The following is a 20,657-nucleotide window of genomic DNA, read 5'->3' on the forward strand; positions in this document are numbered from 1 at the left end:
TTTTTTGGTTTTCTACAGTTTCCCTCAACCCGATAGGTCAAGGACTAATCCATCACAATATTGAGTTTCATTTAAGAGTTTGTCGCTAGCCAATGGGTTGCTACAAGGCAGGATTCGAACCCCGACTATTTTATTTTTCTTTCATTCTTTTTTTTAGTATAAACTCTCCTCTTGTTTCTTGGGGTTTTTCCGATAAATGTTTTTTGGAGTGGCCCGATAAATATTCTTGGATTTTTTTTATTTAGCTGCTTCTGTTTTGGATTTTATTTTGGTCAACTCTTGTTTCCGGCATCTAGGCCTAACATCCAACTTGCGCTTTCAGCTTTTATTGAGTACCTAAGCTCACCATCTAGCTTCTACAACCTAGTCAGAACAAACACAAGACAAGCCTCCTACTCATAATGGCTCTAACCTACTGTAGAATCAACTTTTGTGATGTACACATTTGGCGGAGGACAAAACAAAAGAGAACAATAAACTGCATTTATTTTTTAAAACAAGATAGGACAAGACATTGAAAACAGGATAGAACAAGACCCTAATAGACAGAAATACAAAATTGTGTTCTTATATTCTGTTTCATGATAAATTAGAACAAATTATGAAAATCTAATTTATTCTTTTTTTTTTCATTCAAAAAATTTGAGATGAAAAATATAATAATAAAAAATATAATTATAAAAAATTAACAAAAATAATGAAAAAAATAATGAAAAATAAGTTGCCCCTTGTCAGTGTCACCGTGTTTTTCTTGTCAGGATGGACACAAAATATACTAATTCAGTGTCTTTGTCCATGTCTCTTCTGTCAAACACGATTTTGTGTCTCTGTATCCCTATCTCAGTGTCCTGTCTCTGTAAACAAACACAGCCTAAAATCGTTTTCATAAGTAAACAGAACTGCCGGATGGTTAGTTATCTACCTCGTCAATGATATACCAATATACATTGACCCTATTCACATTTTCTTTCCGCTGCCTTTCTTCTTTAGTTTCAAGCTCTTCATGGACAGCACACCAGAAGTGCTCTTACCTTCAAACTTTTTGGTCATCTTTACAACACTTGACATACCCTTTCTCGCTGCAGCACACTGCTGTGGTCGGCGACTCATCATTTTTCTATCAAGTGGCCAGTATGCATATGGTTCGAGCTTGTCTTTCCTCTTCACATCTCCCCTGGCTTTCTTGCTAGTATATTCGTTTCCCGTGTAAGCCCACCCGGAGTCTGATGTTTTCCTTCGCTTCTGGGCTTTAGTTCCACACCTCCCAGACAAGTGACTATCAGGCTCACTCCTAGCATCGTACTCGGGTTCGTCAGGCTTTTCCTTCCTCTGCTTCCCTTCCTGGCGGATAATCAAACGTCCATGGGGATCTAGCTCCATCTCATCATCTTCGAACCTTGATTTCCTTTTTAGATGCTCAGATGATCTCAGAGCAGACCATGCTTTCTTGCGATCAAGCAAATCAAGTGGTTCATCATCTGATTCGTCCTCAGGCAGTTTCTTCTTTAGCCTGATGTTGGACCTATAGACAACCAAAAATTGAGAACAGTCCAATTGAAGTTACAGAACAAATCAAAAAACATTTTGCGGTAATATATTAAGTTAGATCTTACAAAATGTTTGATCTATGTGAATTTAATCATTACATCTTAAAAAAAAATAAGATAATCAGCAAAAGAATCCAGCCAGTAATAAGAATGGACAAGCAGAAGATGCATCCTACCTCACTGAGGTTGCTGCTGATCTGCCCCTGCCAGAGATTGTCTTGGCATTTAGATAGTCCCCATAAGTCCCGTCAATTTCTTCATCAAAATCTGAAAAGATTTTTGTATGATTCCACATACTGTGCCTGAAAATAAGTTTACATATATTTGTCAGACGCATAAAAAACATTGTGCATAATAACAAAAATCACAAGACTAATCACAACTTCAATGCCAAATTAATGCACAAAAATGTTGTTTTAAAATGGTAATTGGTGCATCATACTGGATGTAACTGTTCTAGTTAGTCACTAAACATAACATAAAAGTTCACTTTGCTTTCATATATGCAACAATTATACACACTTGCAAAATGATACTACGTCAATGTGACATTGGGTAGAAATCCAAGAGTCACAAGCATAGGTTTCTGCTGCTGAAACTATTTTCCCTATTCCTAATAATGCAACCAAATACTTTGACTGATACCTGGACTTGGTTGCTTTTGAGAAATGTGTTTTAGTTTCCTCAGATTTAGCACCCCATTTTCTCTTTTTCTGTTCCTGGATCTGTTACGAAATGGATTGAAAATCTCAGAAAAACTCTTCCAAAGGAAGGGGGGGAAAAATACACTATAATGCTTGCCCAAACCTTGCATATGTTGGTAAGAAGTTTCATATGTTCTTTAGGTATGACATCTTTAACAGCACCCAGTCCACACTTTGTGACAAGCATTCCCAAGAGAAGTTTAACCTGCAAAGAATTTGAATGTGTTAGCACTTAGCAGTTTACAGCATGAACAAGCATCTACAAAACGACAGTCATCCATGATAACATATTTACAAAACTGCAGTTTTCCACAAAAATACCACGTAAAATAACCAAGCAACCTTTGCTTTAAAATGATTTTGGGTGCTGTTTTGCCACTTCAACAAAGCCTCCACTATGCTCGGTAGGCGCACTTTTAACTCTTCTGCTTGTGATTTGACTACTAATACCTTCAATAAACCCAAATTTGCCTGCAGCATGACATGAAAAACATACCTAGTCCTGAAGTTTAGCAAAATATCATTTCCTTCAATCATCACTAGCAGGAAATCAATCAGATAGAGAAGGACAAACCTTAATTATCTCTCTCTTTTCTGTTCGGAGTTGGAGCCAGTTGAAATCAGGTAAAACAAGATCAGAGAATTCATATGACAAGCGAGCTAAACTTTTTGCAGTTGCACTTCTCATATGTGAAGTTTGTCCAGCCAGACCCCTAGCAATCTGAGCTCATGAAAATCTCACAAAATCATTACCCAATGAGGGAGAAATATAAATGATGTGTTCAAGACTAAAGAGTGATGAGTTAAATGCTGCACATCACATCAAACAGAGGAAGTGCAGGTGATAGTGATTATTAAGAAACTAAGAAAGATGTAAAAAGCACAAGTCAGATATTACCTTGTCAAAAAACTCATGTAATTTCTCTCTCCCACTTCTCTCCTCATCTCCAAGTACATGACCAATTTGGACAAGTATATCATAAGCCCTGTTCCTGGTTTTTTTATTAACCTGCAAAGATACTCTTCAAAATTTAGCACAACAGCAGTCTTATGAAGGTGAATTAAGAAGCTATTTTCGGGTGAATCTGATGTTCATGCCAAATAGCATTCACAAGTGCTCCATATTCAAAAACACATTGAAGAATAAGCCCCCACTGTTCATTGACATGATCAATCCAAGAACAGCCACAACATATTATAAAAGAAACAGTAGGACCGACGTATTGAATTTGCAGGTGCAAAGACCAAAATGAAAAAAAAATACATTAAAAGAACAAGATTTTATTCAAAAACAGTCAATAACACAACAAAAACAATGTCCACAACATTTGTAATGATAGAAAAAGACCAAATACAAACTGATTAATAATATTTATCAATGCACTGTTGCAACAACGGCTCACATTTAGCATTCAAATAAAACACCACACTCTAGAAGAATGTTGCTTATACCTACATGAACTAGAGGGAAAATTACCAGTTGAAGACATTGCATGCCAACTCATTTTGCAACATTCCACAATTACCACATTACCTCTTTAACAGCAATTATTATTTCGGCAAGTAAAACTTCAACATCTTTTCTCCAGAAGTCCTCCAAACTATCCTGCAGGCAATGCATGCTTTCACATTATTTATGCTTCACACAGTCATGCTAGGTGATGCAACAAACTCTACAGCTTATCAGATGCATCATTACAAAAATAACTCAAGGTAACAAACAAGGAAGCAAAAGCACACTTTTTAATACCTCTGACTTTGAAGCCTGAATTATTAAGAAGTAAAGGCAATCAAGTCTGTGACGTTTGGCAGAAAAATGGCATAAATGAAGAATTTCAACCATCAGCTCAAAAAGTTCCTTCAACTTTGAAGAAACAAAACGATCAGAACTCTGTCAAGAAAAACACAAATCAGAAAGTTTAAGCCAACACTACAACAACAACAACAAAGGCTTGTCCCACTAGGTGGGGTCAGCTACATGAATCAAACGACGCCATTGAGCTCTATCATGTATCATGTCCACAGAGAGACTATCAAAGAAAATATCTTTGCAACACGAAATATAGCTCAGCAGTAAAAACACCAATTGAAGGTAGTTTCTCATGCTCCAAGAAAGAAAACATATAGTGGTGAAATATGTAAGAATCACTCCAACTTAACCATTGGACAGGTAACCAATCTATCAATAATATTATGTATTCCCATCAAATAACAACACTAATTGAAGCAATTTGGCTACAGTGATACAACATCAATACTTTTTTATGAATATGCTTTAATCACATCAACCAGACTTTTTTGGTTAACCAGAAAACCAAATCAAATGTTGTATAGACTACCTTGAGAATGATTGAAAGTGCTTTGTATGCCTTCTTCTGCATGACACCTTCAGCGTCCTGCAATTAATTAGAACTATAATACTTCTAACTTCAAATGTGAAAGGGGGATGAAGGAACTACTATAATAGAACAAAGTTAAATACACTTTTAGTCTTAGTCAGACCTTTAATGCTGGCTTTATTGCATGATATAATGCATCAATCCCTTCATCTGTTAAACCAGGCAACAGGGAAACTGCAAAGTCAATGTACTGTGCCCTGGGATAGAAAGAAATATGTTACAACTTTACGAAGTACATCCATATATACACAATTCACGATATAGATGACTATGAATACTTGATAACTACTGAAGAAATTTCTTTTGATGCTTCATCAATCTGCATAGAACTGATATTCTGGGAATTGTCTACTCTGCCGGCCTCTTTAAGGCGTTTTCCAATGTCATTCATTCTGTGGATGAGTAAATTCCCCACAACTGTGTTATCTGCTATGGAAGCAATATCACCAATAGTACGCTGCACATGGACAAAAACCATCTTCATAAACTTGTTGCACCAGCCAAATGTAACAAATAAATTATCCATTCAATTCAAAGACAATCTAAAGACATGTCCACTTAGTATACTCACTAAATGGATACAGCATACCATGAAATATTCATATACCAAACAACCTGTCTATAGAAAGACTAAATAATTAAATAACAGTATGCAGAAAACATGCTTTCATTTTCACACTAGTGGAGGCATATTCTTTGGCACTGACATAAGATGGGTTTGGTAAAGTTTTTGCTTTAAAAGTTGCTTATTTTTCTTGTTTTCTCAAATATGGATTTTCAAAAGTTGTAGCAAATATATTTGGTAAAACAAAAACAAAATAAAAGTCTCCTTTAATAAGCACATGCTATAATAATAGTGTTTGGGTGAGCTTCTAAGAAAAGATCTTTTTTCGAGTTATCTTTTTTTAAAAGATCTTATAGAGAAGTAAAAGTAATTTTATGTTTGGATATCTCATGTAAAAAGGTCTTTTTATCTATCAATTATGTTTGGGTATAACAATATAAAAGTACTTTTTGTTTATTTATTACATAAAAAACATATTTTTTTTAAGGAAAAAAGATCTTTTAAAAAAAGATGTAAATTACAGCTTCTCAAAAAAGATCTTTTTTTGATTTTACTAGTGCTTTTACTTTTACTACTAGAAATTTGCCAAACACGTTAAAAAATAAAAAAAAAAGATCTTTTTTTAACAAAATAATGGCGCCCAAACATGCACTAAATAGTTAGAAATATCCAGATATTCATTAACATATAGGATTTTATATTAGTGTCTTTAATTTTGAAAGGGACAAGCAAGCTTCGAAAAGTATTTTCACAGATCCTTGCAAAAGCACCCCAAATTTTTTAAAATTGAAAGCAAAGGCACATGACCTTGTTGTTTTTACTACACACAGCGTATTAATTAATGCTTTTGAATAGCCCAGATATTTCTCCAATAAACATACAGTCTCTATCACTCATATCAAGTGATTGTACAGAAGAACATAAATGCCAAAACCAAGTTACACAAAATAAGGATACCCTATGAGCATTACATGGCAAACAAAGAATCGGAATATTCTAGAACAAATAAATTATGATAATGATGAATATCACATGTAGCCAGCAGTGGGAAGTATCACAGACCCACCACATAAGCAGAATGTCTACGTCTAATTATAAATTATCTTCTATGCTGCGATCCACTAGGGATGCATAACTACTGCAAACCTGCTAAACACTGAAAAAACAATTCCCAATTTACAAAGTTTAGTACCTGTAAACAACCACCATCATCTTTTGAAGGCTTCAGGAATACGTCTGCCAGAGCAACTAGTAAGTGCTTTGCAGATGACTTCAGCACGTTCAAATTGTCCCTGGCAACCTGTTGCGAATAACAGACAAGACTTTGTTTGTCTATATCTTGCCCATTAAAATCTGTGTTATTTGCTTCCACAGCATTCTTGTTTTGCTGAATCAGAAGCTGCAAGCTATTGCATATTATTCCGCGAACCTCAGGTTCCTCTTTTATCTCTCTGCATAAATGTCCTTGCAGATTCCCGAAACATTCAGCAGTGTCAACAGGAAAGTTGCAAAACGAAGGCAGCAAAGACCACAAAGTGTAAGCAAGGGCATCTGCATTCCTTGATGAAACCTTGAAACCTTGCTTCTCAAGCTGCACAGCACAGAAAGTAACAAAAATCTCTGCAGGAGACTAATACTGCAACTCATAAATAAATAATAAATTGTTTCCCACCTTTCGAGCCTTCTCCTTTATACGTTCAATCATGGGCAAAATTTCTTCTTTAAAATAATTTAAACGTGCACCAATAATATACTGTTTCAGGATTGGAAACAGCCAGATATTCGCATCCAACAAGTCTTCAGCTTCCAAATTCAGAGGTATAAAGGACAGCAATCCGTCAGGTCCCATTGCAGCAAGAGCTGATCCAAAGCATTCATGCAACTACAAGATGTAGAATGTACTATACATAAGTAATCAGTTGCCCAAAGAAAACTATAACATAAAAAATAGTTCCAGAATCTTAACAACATACTAATGGGCGAATAGACTAAGAAAGGAATTGAGAAAAAAAGGTTTGCTCCCAATTCTTGAACAATCATAATAAATATATAAATCAACAGAAGTTTGCAGCACATAGCAGCTATTCTGTTATTTGCTAAGCACGCAATCATCAGCATTGACAGCACCAAATGTCCCTATTAATACTAATTACAAGGGCAAACCTAGAAATGAAACGGTTGCTAAAACCAACCCAGTCACTTTAAAAACCTTCAATATTATAACAGAATACAAAATATATCCAACTCTTTCCTGGTCAACTCTAATAGAAAACCATTCAAAAATAGGATACCTGCTTCTTAAAGGGAAAATCTCCTTCATGCAGCTTTTGCACATCTACCAAGTTCTTGAGTATTCCTCTCATAAAATAAGGAGAACTGTTTCCTGTATTGATGATAGCAAAGTCCCAAATATAAGTAATTTGCAGTATATACATTATTTTAAGAACAAGATTACAAAATTGACTCAAAAACAGAGGTGAGATAAATATCGACAATTTAATCACACCATCCATGATCTAGACAAATTAAATCATAATTATAATTGTTAAATTAGAAATAATACTCCCTGGCCTCTTAGTCTAATCAACGACAAAAAGAGGTCGTCAGTGCAAAAAGAATAATGGGATCTCACAGCAAACAAAGTACCTAATTTATTAAACATAGCTGAAACAACTTGTAATACTCTGTCCCAGACAGAACTATAGCGATAATCAAGTAAGCTCTCAACAATTGCACAGATTTTTTCAATAATGGTTGGTCCTGACTTCCACGATCCTCTGTCCTCACTAAAAGAGATCTGATCCACTCCCTCCTTAATCAAACATGCATCAATACAAGAGTTAATCATGCTCTTAAAGGCATCAGTGGCTGCATATATTGCCTCTTCATGATCAGATGCCAAAATATCTGCATATTCAAAGGGAAAAAAACAATACTTGAGGAAGTACCTTTCGAAACAGGTAAGCACATATGAACACACATGCGTGCACAAACCATGAACGCAAACAGAGAGCATTAAGAAGTTCAACATAATTAAATCATTCAAAAAGGAAAAGTGGATATGATATCTTACCTTTGAGAGCATTAAAGACAAGAGGGAGCTTAACCACACATATTTGTCTTTTGAGCAAATAAACTTTATTCATTCCAGTAGCGAGCAAGCGAGCAGTAAATGTCATTCCCTCTCTGGAAGTCTCATTTGATGAGATAGAATGAGCCAACAAGCACAACAACTCAAGTAATGGGTCGGGCAAAACTTCTGATGTTGGGTAAAGACAAAGAAAACTCAAGCCATCTGTTATGCGCCTTGTGACTAGAGGTTCATGCAAATCCAAGAGAATTTTGTAGTTCTCAAGAATGCTGGTCTTGTCTTCCAGCGACACAAAGGGAAGACTCTCTTTCAAAGCATCAAGAATATACAGAACCTGCTGAGCTCCCACAGTTCCTTCACTAGCATTAGCATCTGCTCTACGAGCCGGCAGAGAAAAACTTTCCAGAAGTTTTTTTACTCCCTCACTTGCGGAGGCCAAGAGGGAAGAGTTTTGGAAGTTTAGCAAGACATCACGAAGATACAAATGAGATTTCCTTCTAACCTGATAAAAGATTTAGTTAGCATACACAAGATTCAACTATGCACCGCAGTTTAGCAAGCATTCAGTATCCTTAATAATCAAGAACAGAAGAAGAAATCTAAAAGCAGAACAAAAGCTATATGCAAGACCCAACCATAGGTAATGTACAATTCTTATTAGAATAGGATCAACTAAGCATAAAAGTTGCAAGAACTTGGGGACATCGCCAACAATATCCTCATCAATGTGAAACCTTTATCATGGTATTATCACTCCCATATCCATTGATTTTCACAAACTGAACATTCGGTTTTTGAAGTCACAGAGAAGGTAATATACCTGAGGTCGTGAATCAGTAAGGAACCCCAACAGCACAGTGAACAACGGAGACACGTCGGACCAATTCACACCGTCCCTTCTAATCAACAAATGCGAAAGGCACGTCAATCCTGAAATCATGACACTCTCTGATTCCCCCAACGACCGTAGAACTCGCACCACCAGCTCCGACAAGAACTCCCTCTGCTTCTTCAGCACCGCAGCGGGCACTCTCGGGATGAGGAGGGATATAACAGTGAGGAGGGCGCCGATGACGTGGCTGGGAGGGTTGGGTTCCATTGATATGCGGTCCAGGGAGGAGCATGCGGCGCCAAAGTAAGCGACAGGGAAGGACGCGAGTTTTTGTTCCTTGAGCTCCTGAGACATAGCCCCGATTACGGCGCAGAGATGCAAGTGGCTTTCCTTGGTGGAACCGGAGAAGCGAGAGAGGATGGAATAGCAGAAATCATCGTTTGAACCTTCCCCGAAGAAGGATGGTGCATCCATGTCGAAGTCGTCCATGGAGGATGATGTAATAGGACTAGTTGCTGGAAAGTGCAGTGAAACGCTAGGTCCGACGGCAGTCACGGCACAAAGGTTTATGCACTCAAGGTCAAGTAGGGGTTCGGCGCCATACTCGAAAAAAGATTTTGTTTTAATGATATTTTTTAAAAAAATCTTTTACAAAACTAAAAATAATTTTATATTTAGATATATTATATAAAAAGATTTTTTTTATTTATTAATTATATTTAAACAAAATAAAATAAAAAATATTTTTTTATTCACTTATTATGTAAAAAAAATTTAAAAAAATAAAAATCTTTAAAAAAATATAAATTATAATTTTTTAAAAAAATACTTTTTAAAATAATTATCAATTTATTTTTTGGTTGCCCACGGTATCCCCACCAAAGACTAATCCGTCGCGGATCAGAGCTCTATTTAAGGGTCTGCCGTTGGCCAAAGGATTGCTGCATGCACAAGGCGAGATTCGAATCCCCGACACTTGCTTAAGCGACCAACCCAAGTTGGTTAAATTATTATCAATTTAATTACGCCTAAACAAGCCGTAGTTGAGGTGAAAGAGTTTTTTCCAATAAAGAGTTTTTTTTTTTGTCACGAATCGGTGGGCCAAAACACCCGAACCCAAGCATCACTCTCTTTCAATTAGAATCGGAAATAAGCCAATAAGCTAAAGTTGACTCACGAAAATTGAGCTCGACTAACAGTTCAACTCATTAACAATCGAGTTTATTTTTTAAGTTTAAGCTCGACACATCGAAGGCTCACAATCTACCTCAAACTCACGAGATAGCTCAAATAACAAGAATATATTCTATAATTCTATATCAATAAATTAATATATATAAAATTATATATATATATATATAATTCAGTTGGCTTACGAACTAATGAGTTGAGTTTATCCAAACTTAATTTTGGCTCATTTAATTTATGAGCTCAATTCCAAACTCAAGCTTGGTTCACTAACTCATAAGCTCAAGTTATCGAGCTATTAATGAGTTGAGTTCGAGCTGGCTCATGAGCTAACTTGACTCACTCTGAGCCCTACCTCTAATACTTCCTAATGATATTCTAAGGCCATATTTGGGTGAGCTTTTAAAAGAAGATATTTTTCGAGTGATCTTTTTTAAAAGATCTTTTAAAAAAGTAAAAATAATTCTATGTTTGAATATCTCATGTAAAAAGATCTTTGTATTTTTTATTTTTTATTTATCAATTATATTTGGGTATAACAATTATTCATACCTTGACCCAACAAATAAAAGCCAGACCCAATAAAGACAAAAAGACCCACTAACAAAGTGACCCCTCACAATAATCCCGGCCTCTTTAAAGAGGTCGGACATCAACAATAAGTCCCAGCTCTGCTTGAAATAACAAGTAACTGCCTCCGGATATCTCTCTTTACGTCTAGAAGGGAGATCTTAACAAACCCCCAAGATAGAAAAAGTGCTTATCCATCAGAAAAGGTGGAACTACTCCAAAGAAGGTAGTTATTGAACCTACTATAAATATATTGGCACCCCCAAGTATAACTCTCATTCTAATCTACTAAAAACCTGCCTAAAACCCTTACTAACTTAAGCATCGAAGTCTCTTATAGGTACCACTCCCAATCTCCTCACGAGAAACTCGGACAAGTGGCACCTCGACACCAAAGAGGTTGGACGCTACCATACTAAGGGATCTGGACCTCACGTTCAGGCCCAACTCAACGTTTCAGGTAACTCTCGGAACATTGGTGCCGTTGTCGGGGACCTGGAATTCTCCCTTTGACAAATGGCGGACCACGAGCATAAAGATGGTCACACGGCATCTGAATCTGAGCAAGAAGCTCAGCCAGAAGGTTAGGCCCTCTTGCTTCCTCCTCCACCACTACACCAAGGCCCTCATGGGGAAGGAACCTCTGAAAATCCTCAACCAAGGAGGATCCATCCCGAGGTCTACCATCCCGAGGATGAAGACCGTCCTTATACAACTGAGATCCAGAACCTGGTTCATGGCCAGGGGGATCGGCTGCAACAGCTCGAACACGAGGCTAAACGACAATGGAAAGCAGAACCGGAATTGTAAAGAGAATTAAGACGACGGAAGGAGTTAGAAGACAAGCTCCGAAAATCGGAAGCTGATCTACAAAGAACGAATAACCGGGCAGAACGCAACAAAAGTCACCTGGGAGGAGAAGATCCGTTTACAGAAGAGATCATGAAGGCTAAGGTTCCTAGGAACTTCAAATCACCCGACATGGACCTCTATGACGGAACGTTCGACTCGAGCCACTATCTCAGTAACTTTAAAAGTAGAATGTACCTGATCGATGCCTTTGACGCCACCCATTGCAAAGCCTTTCCGACTACCTTGATCAAGGCGGCCATGAAGTGGTTTGATAACCTGTCACCCAAATCGATAACCTGCTTCGATGATCTGGCTAGAAAATTTCTTATTAGATTCTCCATAAGAAAAGCCCTCTGTGAGACTGTGACTACATGGAAAGGTTTAATAAAGCTTGTTTGGAGATCCAAAATCTACCAACCGAAGCTGTAATCATGGGCTTGGTCAATTGCCTCAAAGAAGAATCATCCTCCCAGTCAACATCTAAACGACACCCAACTTCCTTGAATGAAGTCCAAGAAAAGGCAGAGAAATACATAAACATGGAAGAAAATTCTCGACTTAGAGAACCTCTCCTGCGAACAAACCTGCCCTACTACCAAGCTCAGGACAAAGAAAGAGAACCTAAGAAAAAAGAGGAGCAAAGTGCTGAAAAGCCCCGAACGTACCATAACTACACTCTTCTAAGGGTTTTTCTAGTAGATGTTTACCGTGAGATATGCCACACAGAGAAATTTCCACCTTCTCGTCCAATTAAGCATAAGAAAGATGGAAGTCGGACTAAATATTGTGAGTACCATAAGCTGTACGAGCATTTCACTAATGAATGCTACGACTTAAAGAATGTCATCAAAAAATTGGCCAGAGAAGGCTGACTCGACAAATACCTAGCGGACAGGTCGGACGACCCAAGGAAGAGAAGACGACACGAAGAAGGAGGATGGCCCAAACGCCTTCCTAACACTCAAGAATGACACATACATATCATCAATGGTGGATTTGTGATGCGTGAGCATCTTGTACCATTTTCCCCTTCATTTTCTAGTTGTTTTTAGTTAGAAATTATTAAGTTTTATTATATTTTAGTGCAAAAATTCTCTTTGGATGCAACTTTGAGTTGTTTTGGTATTTTTATTATTTCAGGTGAAATTCGGGTGAATTTGGTAGAGTTTTGTGCAAAAACAAAGGAAGAAAGTAGATGCTATCAACCCTAACCTCCCTGTATTCCAATGAACATAACTTGAGCTAGAAATGTCCAATTAATGCGGTTTGAACGGTGTTGGAAATACAACTTCTAGAGCTTTCCAACATTATATAATATAGTTTATACTTTTCTTCTGGAATCACAGCTAATTTTGGCACTAAACGCCGAGTTTGGCGTTTAGCGCCTAAGAAAGACAAAACCAGTGCTAGAACTTTCCCCTTGTCGGCGTTAAACGCCAGAAAAACGCCAGATACGGGTCAAACTCACTCAAGGGAGTATCTTTAGTGGGATTTAGCTTTTAATTATTATCTTTTATCTTATTTTAGTTTTTTTTTTACAAACAAAATCTTTTAGCTTTAGAATTGAATATTTTATTTTAGTTTCAAATTAAATTAGGTTAGAATAAAAGGAAAAAGATTCACCCTTTAGGGGAGATTTGGATCTTCTCTCTTTCGCACGTTTTTCAGAACCCTAGTTTTCTCTGTAGGTCATGAGTAACTAAACCTCCTTGGTTAAGGTTAGGAGCTCTATTTATCTCTATGGATTAAAACTATTGCTTTTCAATTTTAATTAATGTATTTATTCAATTTCAAGGATTGTTTCATTCTTAATCTTATGAATCTGGATGGAACGAGAGTACGACCCTTATTTTACACGAGTTCTTGTGATTTTCAAGAGAGTTATCCGCTTGAACAACAGCTTGAAAACAAATTCCTCCTAACTTGCTAATTACATGAACTAATTGGGATATGTGACATATATCCTTCTAGCTTTGGGTGCTTAGGATTTTTGTGACCACAAACTAGTTTTGAACTTAACCCTCTAATCGGAATTAAGTGACCACGAAAGTGGCAGTTTATAAAGGTTAGAAGAGGCTAAATCACTAAGATTATGGTTTAGACATTTACAGTTTGCCATGGAATGAATCTTGCATTGTTAAAATAGTTTGTAAGAACTTTTAATCCAGAAAAGTAAACATCTCCGAAACCTTAACTATTTTCTCTCACTGTTTCACACCAAACATTTTATTTGCTTTCTTTACTCTTTTTGTTATTGCTTCATGCGAATTTCAACCATCAAAACCTCTTTTCGTTCGCCTAACTAAGTCAGTTGGATAACCATTGTTGCTCAGTCCGACAATCTTTGTGGGATAGACCCTCACTCACCTGAAGTATTACTTGGATGATCCGGTGTACTTGCCGGTTAAGTTGTGGAAATTCTAAATCCCGCAAGTTTGCAGGAGGAGGAATATAAAAATCCTCACAACACCTCAAGAAAGTATATCAAATCGGGGAAGACAGTCAACTGACCAACCTGCCCACCATCTCTTTCACTAAAGAAGATACTCAGCGCGTATTACGTACCGGGCATGATGATCTAGTGGTAATAACCATGATCCTAGCAAACGCTAACCTTTACAAAACTTTGATAGATCAAAGTTGCTCAGTTGATATTTTATTTAAATCTGCTTTTGACAAATTCGCTTTTTTTTTAAATACATAAATATCTTTGGAGATCTAAATCCTAGTAGATGGCGAATACAGTCCCTGTTATCCCGCCGTCGATACGGAAAATTTCTGAAAGCGGGTGCTCTCATCCCTACACGACTTGTTGCCATCCCTAATTGTTGTTTGGGCGAAGCTCTTAAACAAATAAAAATATCGTTGTTGTTAATGTTGATGAATAGGAATTGAAGTATCAATTATATGAATTCACTTTGCTTTTTCATTGGATCATCGGAAGAAACGTGCTAGTTACCATTAGTTTGATTTTTAATGTGCTTTTAACGTAAAATTTTTAATGTTTCTAATTTTATGTCATCCATTGGTTGAATTAATTACCACATGTTGATAAGCCTAAAGATTGTTAATCATTGTGTAAAGTAAAGGGAAAATATTTGGTAAAAAAAAAATCAGCCAAAAATAATTTTAATTTGTTTTATTTAATATTTATTAATTATTATGATAATTAATAAATATTAAATAAAATTATTTTTAGGTTTTTTTGTTTTTTTAATATTATCAAAAATTTTATAACTATATATATATATATATTTTTTATTTCAGTTTTGGTGGATAAGGAGCTTCATCAATCGGGAAGAGGTAGGAAAGGATTCTCAATCCGGAGCCATATGCCCCTGATGGGACAGAGTCCATGAAGTCGATAAAGAGTTCAAAAGCTCCCAAACAGCACCAGATTGTTTCGAACATCTCCGCTAGGATCATGAAGGAAGCTTTAATTCAGCAGAATATAGATGACTACTCAAATAACCAACTTATATTAGCAAATAATTATTCGTCGTCTTAAATAATTATCAGAATAATTATCAATCGTTATACATGCAATAATTCATTAGCAATTAAAAAAACAAAATTATTGTGGATCCCACAAATTGATATCAAGAAGGATATCACTCCAAGTTTGACCATGGACATTAATAAGCATATCGTGGTCAGCATCAGAAGCGTCCTTCAAGAAGTGATCATCATTATGAGCATCCCAATTGAAGTCAGGTAAAAGCAGCTTCCAGTCTTCTTCTTCTTCTTCTTCCTCAGCACCTGAGACTGAGAGTAAGCACCCGTCGTTCAACTTCTCTTCATCCCCTTTGCCACCGTTCTTGTTCCGACACGTGTTCCCATCATCACATCCACCACCAGAACCATTATTATCATTATTATTATTATTATTATCGGTGCACTCTTCTTCTGCCTTGGCCCCATCCCTCTGCTTGTTATTATTATGATAACCACTTGTAGATGTTTTCTTTAATAATAACCATGGCGATGCTTTCGAGAAAGTTCGGGGATGAGGTTTTATTACCTGATGATTAATATGGTCATGACGTTTCACTGTCGTCACCACTGATGAAGGAGAGGGTACTGATGATGATGATGAAGTGTGCTTATTATTCCTTCGAACATAGGTGTTCCAGTAATTCTTCACATCGTTTGGCGTTCTTCCCGGAAGTCTTCCAGCAATTAAGGACCATCTACATGTTGTTATTCATATTAATCCATCAGTGCATAAATAAACTACCATTGCTTAGTCAAACTAAAACCAGAAGATGAAGATGAACTTCACGTTTAGCTACGCGCAAAACAATAATAACAGAAAGGTGAAAACTTCAATGCAGTTGTATATAAAATTCATAGTTAAAAACCGTTAGACCATAATTTAATTAAATTTATTAAATTATTTATTAATTTCATATGAGTCTTGTCATCCAAAAAATGGTATAAGTGATGAATCACGTGTACATTGTGTTTTTAATTTTTAAAATTTTGGTTAAAAAAAATAAGGATAATAAATTTTTTATTTTATTTTTTCTTTTATAAAATTGTACACATTAAAAATATTGAATAAAAATAAAATTGAAAAACACAAATCAAACATATCTCAGTTTTTTTCTTCAACAATAAACTATTTTTTAATTTTAATTAATTTTATTCGTCAATTATTTTATTAGCTAATTATTAATTTAAAAAATGTTGATTCCTTAACAAAATCATATAGATGAAAAGAAAAAAAAAACCTATTTTTCATGTCCATTACTAGAAGAGTCTTTTAAAAAAATTAATTAAATGATAAGCTAAAAGGTTGTAATTGTATTATTAAAATTTAATTATAAAAAGGTTATAATTAGTTGTATTATATTATCTCAAGAATTATTATGAGTATGTTACTACACACTTACAGGACTTTCTTATTACTTATTAGAGTTAGGTTTGGTTTGATAAAATTTTTATTTTTTGAAATTAGTTTATTCTTTTAAAAGTAATAATAATTTTGTTTAGTAAAATAATTTTTAAAATTTTAAAAATTATAATAAATATAAATATTATAGTAAATTTGGAAAACTATTAATGTATGAACTTATATTAGATATTTTAATTTTAATAACAAAAATATTTGAGAGATAATAAAAATCAGTTCAAAATTATTTTATTTTATATTTATTAAATATTTCTGAAATAAACACATAATGTTAGATGCAATAAATATATAATTTTAAATATTATATACATAATAAATAAAATAATTTTAGATTTATTATCTTTTTTATCATTACTCTTTTGATAAATACAAGTAAATTTCAGAAAGATTTATTTTAGATATTTTTAAAAATATTTTTTTTATTTATAACATAAAATAAAGAGTCTGTGCTTTTTTCCTTTTCTATTTACTATACCTTTTATTATTAAATAATTTTGCTTTAGAATATAAATGAAAAATTAGATTAATAAGCGTGTCTAGGATTAGGGCATAATATGTCCATTAATTTATTTTTTAACCAATTTATTAGGCATCACCGCTGCCGGTATGAGTGGCTTATAAATCATTATATCATCTCAGTAGATCTTATATTTCTTGTAAGTTGTAACTAGTTTTATGGTTGTTATTTCATTATATCTTTTTTAAAAATACTATCTGTACATTAAATTTAGTTATTATATATTTATATATAAATATATATAATTTAATTTATTTTTAATATATATTTTATATTTTAATATATATTTTATATTAATGACTAATGTATATCTAATATAATTATATATTTATATATAGGAAGATATGTATTCCAATAATAAAAGTATGACAACCAAAATTTTGTATACAGTCATGCATGGAGGAATGGCTTTAAGGTGGAGGAAGTAAAGAAGAAGAAGAGAAGAGATGTGTTGAAAAAGAATAAGTTACCAATATAGTTCTATGTTATGTGTTTTCTCACATAAAAATATTTATATAATTATATTTTTTATGAAGATGACACTGTAAATTTTAAATGATTAATTAAATATATTTAATTAAACATATGAAACTATTTAATGATTTATAATATTATTTTATAAAAAAATATCTACTTTCTTTTAATTAGGATAACAGAAAATGTTTGTATAGAAAATAGGATTGATTCCCACATGCGTATCTACGGACTAAAAGAGTATTGCATTTGAATCCAAATCATTAAAATAAAAAATATAATATTTATCTTTACATAAAAACCAACTATTATATATTTAATTATTTTTAATATATATTTTATATTTTAATATATATTTTATATAAATAACTAATTTTGTAACTAATTTTTTATATACATATAATATAATTGTTAAAATCATTACTTAGTCATAATAGTTTTATTAGTAGACTATTGAAATTTTAAAGTATTTTTATGTGAAAATAATAGATTTTTATTATATTAAATAATTTAATTAAATATATGAAAATATCATTGTATAAATAATGGTGGAAACTCAAATACAGTGAATTTAATGTGAAGTTGATAGCTGAGAATCGTTAAATGAAAATTTAGTCAAATCAATTAAACCATCTAACAGCTCTCAGTTATCAACTTCATGTGAAATCGACTGCACCTAAGTTTTTACCATAAATAATATATTATATATAGTTGAATTTATGGTTGTGAACCCACCTGTTTCCCAAAAGTCTGTGCATTCTAATCATGAGATCAACTTCATCTTCAGAGAACTCTCCACGCTTTATATTTGGTTTCAGATAATTCAACCATCTCAGTCTACAACTTTTGCGGCATCTGTTCAACCCTGTCATCCATGCACAAATTTAACAATAACTGTTATTAATATATGCCAACTAACACTATCTCGATATATATAATTCGTTACTTGTATATCTGAATTAAGTCATATGTAGAGAAATAATTAGCAAATATATGAACATTCAATAATATTTTAAAATATATTTTTCTTTTCTTCTTGCTAAGCTCTTTTCATGGTTCATCATCACTGCATCAATATGGATTTGCTAAGCATTTTAACGTTTCAATGTGTTTATGTATGTCTTGCATGATAATTTACTCTTTCATTTTTAATTATCATATTCATCCAAAAACTTATTATTCCCCGGTATATTTTTAGATTAGTATACTAGAAGCTTTATCTTGAGCAAGTTTTCAAAGTGATCGGCGTTTTCTAGTTCCCAAGTTTTAGAACATGTGCTTATATTTATTTTGTATTAGAGGAGTGCTAGGCCAACATATTTTGTGATTTATAGTTATCAATTAATTATTATCAGTATTTTTAATAGTGTGAAATTACATCTAATAGTGTAGGATTATTCACTTTTTTTTGTTGATTAAGTGTTGGCCAAATTTTAATAAAAATGCTGGCCACCTAAACTTTCTCATGTTGGATATATAACTATTTATTTGTTTTATGTTCTTATTAATTTAAATTTTTATATTATTATCAAAATTTTTAAAGTTTGATCTTTATTCTATACAAAAATTTAAATAAATTTAAAGAAATTCTTATTTGAAGATGCGTATTACATATATAACTATTTATATGCCTATTTTTATCAGTTTAAATTTTTGAGAGTAGTAGATATATATTAGGCTACATTTGTTTCTAAGAACAGGATAGGACAAGACACTGAGAACAGGACAGAACAAGACACTAATGGACAGAGACACAAAATTTTGTGTTCTTGTATTCTGTTTGGTGATAAACTAGAACAAATTATGAAAATTCAATTTATTTTTATTTTTTTTCATTCAAAAAATTTGAGATAAAAAATATAATAATAAAAAATATAATTATGAAAAATTAACAAGAATAATAAAAGAAAAAATAAAAAATAAGTTGTGTTCCTTATTAGTGTCTTCGTGTCTTTCCTGTTAGGATGGATACAAAATACACTAATTCAGTGTCTCTAGACACATTGTTTCTGTCCATGTCTTCTATTTTTTTTTCTTCTTAGGGTTCTTCGAAGGAGACTTATTACCTTTTATCAATATCAATAAAATTTTTATATAGTTTATATATCCTATCGACATTCGTGATATACACAAATTGAAATTAAAAAAAAATTTCGGTACACTTACAAATTTAAAAATATGCTTAAGACGTTTATCATTATTGATGAAGATTAAATAATTAAATTATATTACCCGCTCTAGAAGGAACTAGGTGCCACTTTCCTTCTCCATATTGTTCAACACAAGCTCTTAGAAGGTCATCTTCCACCTTAGCCCATGCACCTTTTCTTAGGCCTATGGATCCCTCCATGGAAATGAAACAATATACACTTCAATTATTATTTGCAGTGATGCAACACAGTGTACTTTCACTAACCAAATAAAACACTAGGCTTGATAGTGTTGAGTTCTATGGCCATTGTACCCAACAATATTAACTTATATATATAGTACTATGGGCACGACATTTCAAAGCATCAACGTGCAATTTCGGTGTCCACAAAATGCAAAAGTGACTTCGTGGATGCTTCACGTACCACAAAAAGCAGCACCTCTGTCACTTTAATGAATAGGTAATCTACTATTTTCGTCTCCAACTTTTGAATTAAATTCTAATTTAGTTTTTAATGTTTTAAATGTTTTATTTCGATCACAAAAAATTTTAAATAGATTTAATGTTGTTCTATGGTTAAATTTAGCATGAACCATTAACATATATAAAAGTCAATATAACATTCAATTTCAGTAAATAAGTAAAATCGATCCATTAACAATTAAGAACTACTTAAAAATTGTTTTGTGGGTAAAATATTTTTGTCAAATGTTTATTTTCTTGTTTAAAGTTTTCATTTATTGATTAGTTAATTTTTTTTAGTAGATGTTTATCAGATTTTTTTTAGTATATATCTATCAATTATAGATGAATTCATTTAAGATGTTCATGCTCAATGGCCTAAAGCTATT

The 20,657-nt window shown here is 33.5% G+C and overlaps 2 protein-coding genes across 4 annotated transcripts; both read right to left on the reverse strand.

The window, feature by feature from the left end:
* Positions 1 to 523: 523 nt before the first annotated feature.
* On the reverse strand, positions 524 to 9,776 carry LOC112716418 (uncharacterized). 2 transcript variants are annotated; one of them, XM_072205403.1, is made up of 18 exons: positions 9,127 to 9,776; positions 8,289 to 8,808; positions 7,862 to 8,122; positions 7,507 to 7,598; positions 6,888 to 7,097; positions 6,408 to 6,806; positions 4,929 to 5,107; positions 4,754 to 4,847; positions 4,591 to 4,647; positions 4,002 to 4,115; positions 3,786 to 3,857; positions 3,150 to 3,260; positions 2,826 to 2,972; positions 2,594 to 2,722; positions 2,355 to 2,456; positions 2,193 to 2,272; positions 1,724 to 1,849; positions 524 to 1,522 (listed from the first exon to the last, which is right to left on the reverse strand). In XM_072205403.1, the coding sequence occupies exons 1-18, from the start codon at positions 9,625 to 9,627 to the stop codon at positions 958 to 960; spliced, it is 3,759 nt and encodes a 1,252-aa protein (XP_072061504.1). In that variant the 5' UTR covers positions 9,628 to 9,776; the 3' UTR covers positions 524 to 957. The 2 variants fall into 2 exon arrangements, with proteins under 2 accessions (XP_072061504.1, XP_025624111.1); XM_025768326.3 differs by having other exon boundaries at positions 4,002 to 4,142; positions 9,127 to 9,747.
* Positions 9,777 to 15,200: 5,424 nt separating this feature from the next.
* Positions 15,201 to 20,128, reverse strand: LOC112716419 (transcription factor MYB90). 2 transcript variants are annotated; one of them, XM_025768328.2, is made up of 4 exons: positions 19,887 to 20,111; positions 18,390 to 18,519; positions 15,770 to 15,938; positions 15,201 to 15,673 (listed from the first exon to the last, which is right to left on the reverse strand). In XM_025768328.2, exons 1-4 carry the CDS (start codon positions 20,002 to 20,004, stop codon positions 15,323 to 15,325), a joined length of 768 nt encoding a protein of 255 aa, XP_025624113.1. In that variant the 5' UTR covers positions 20,005 to 20,111; the 3' UTR covers positions 15,201 to 15,322. The 2 variants fall into 2 exon arrangements, with proteins under 2 accessions (XP_025624113.1, XP_025624112.1); XM_025768327.2 differs by having other exon boundaries at positions 15,201 to 15,938; positions 19,887 to 20,128.
* Positions 20,129 to 20,657: the final 529 nt, after the last annotated feature.

Source organism: Arachis hypogaea, chromosome 10 (assembly GCF_003086295.3).
Source record: "Arachis hypogaea cultivar Tifrunner chromosome 10, arahy.Tifrunner.gnm2.J5K5, whole genome shotgun sequence".
Classification (NCBI taxonomy): Eukaryota; Viridiplantae; Streptophyta; class Magnoliopsida; order Fabales; family Fabaceae; genus Arachis; species Arachis hypogaea.

Excerpts from the sequence above, each read along its gene's own strand:
- LOC112716419 (XM_025768327.2), bottom strand. The coding sequence starts at position 20,004 with ATGGAGGGATCCATAGGCCTAAGAAAAGGTGCATGGGCTAAGGTGGAA. Across the intron at positions 18,520-19,886 it reads CCTAGTTCCTTCTAGAGCGG|GGTTGAACAGATGCCGCAAA; the intron begins GTAATATAATTT and ends CATGGATGACAG. Across the intron at positions 15,939-18,389 it reads CACAGACTTTTGGGAAACAG|ATGGTCCTTAATTGCTGGAA; the intron begins GTGGGTTCACAA and ends AACAACATGTAG.
- LOC112716418 (XM_025768326.3), bottom strand. The coding sequence starts at position 9,627 with ATGGACGACTTCGACATGGATGCACCATCCTTCTTCGGGGAAGGTTCA. Across the intron at positions 2,973-3,149 it reads TACATGAGTTTTTTGACAAG|ATTGCTAGGGGTCTGGCTGG; the intron begins GTAATATCTGAC and ends TCATGAGCTCAG. Across the intron at positions 1,523-1,723 it reads TCAGCAGCAACCTCAGTGAG|GTCCAACATCAGGCTAAAGA; the intron begins GTAGGATGCATC and ends GGTTGTCTATAG.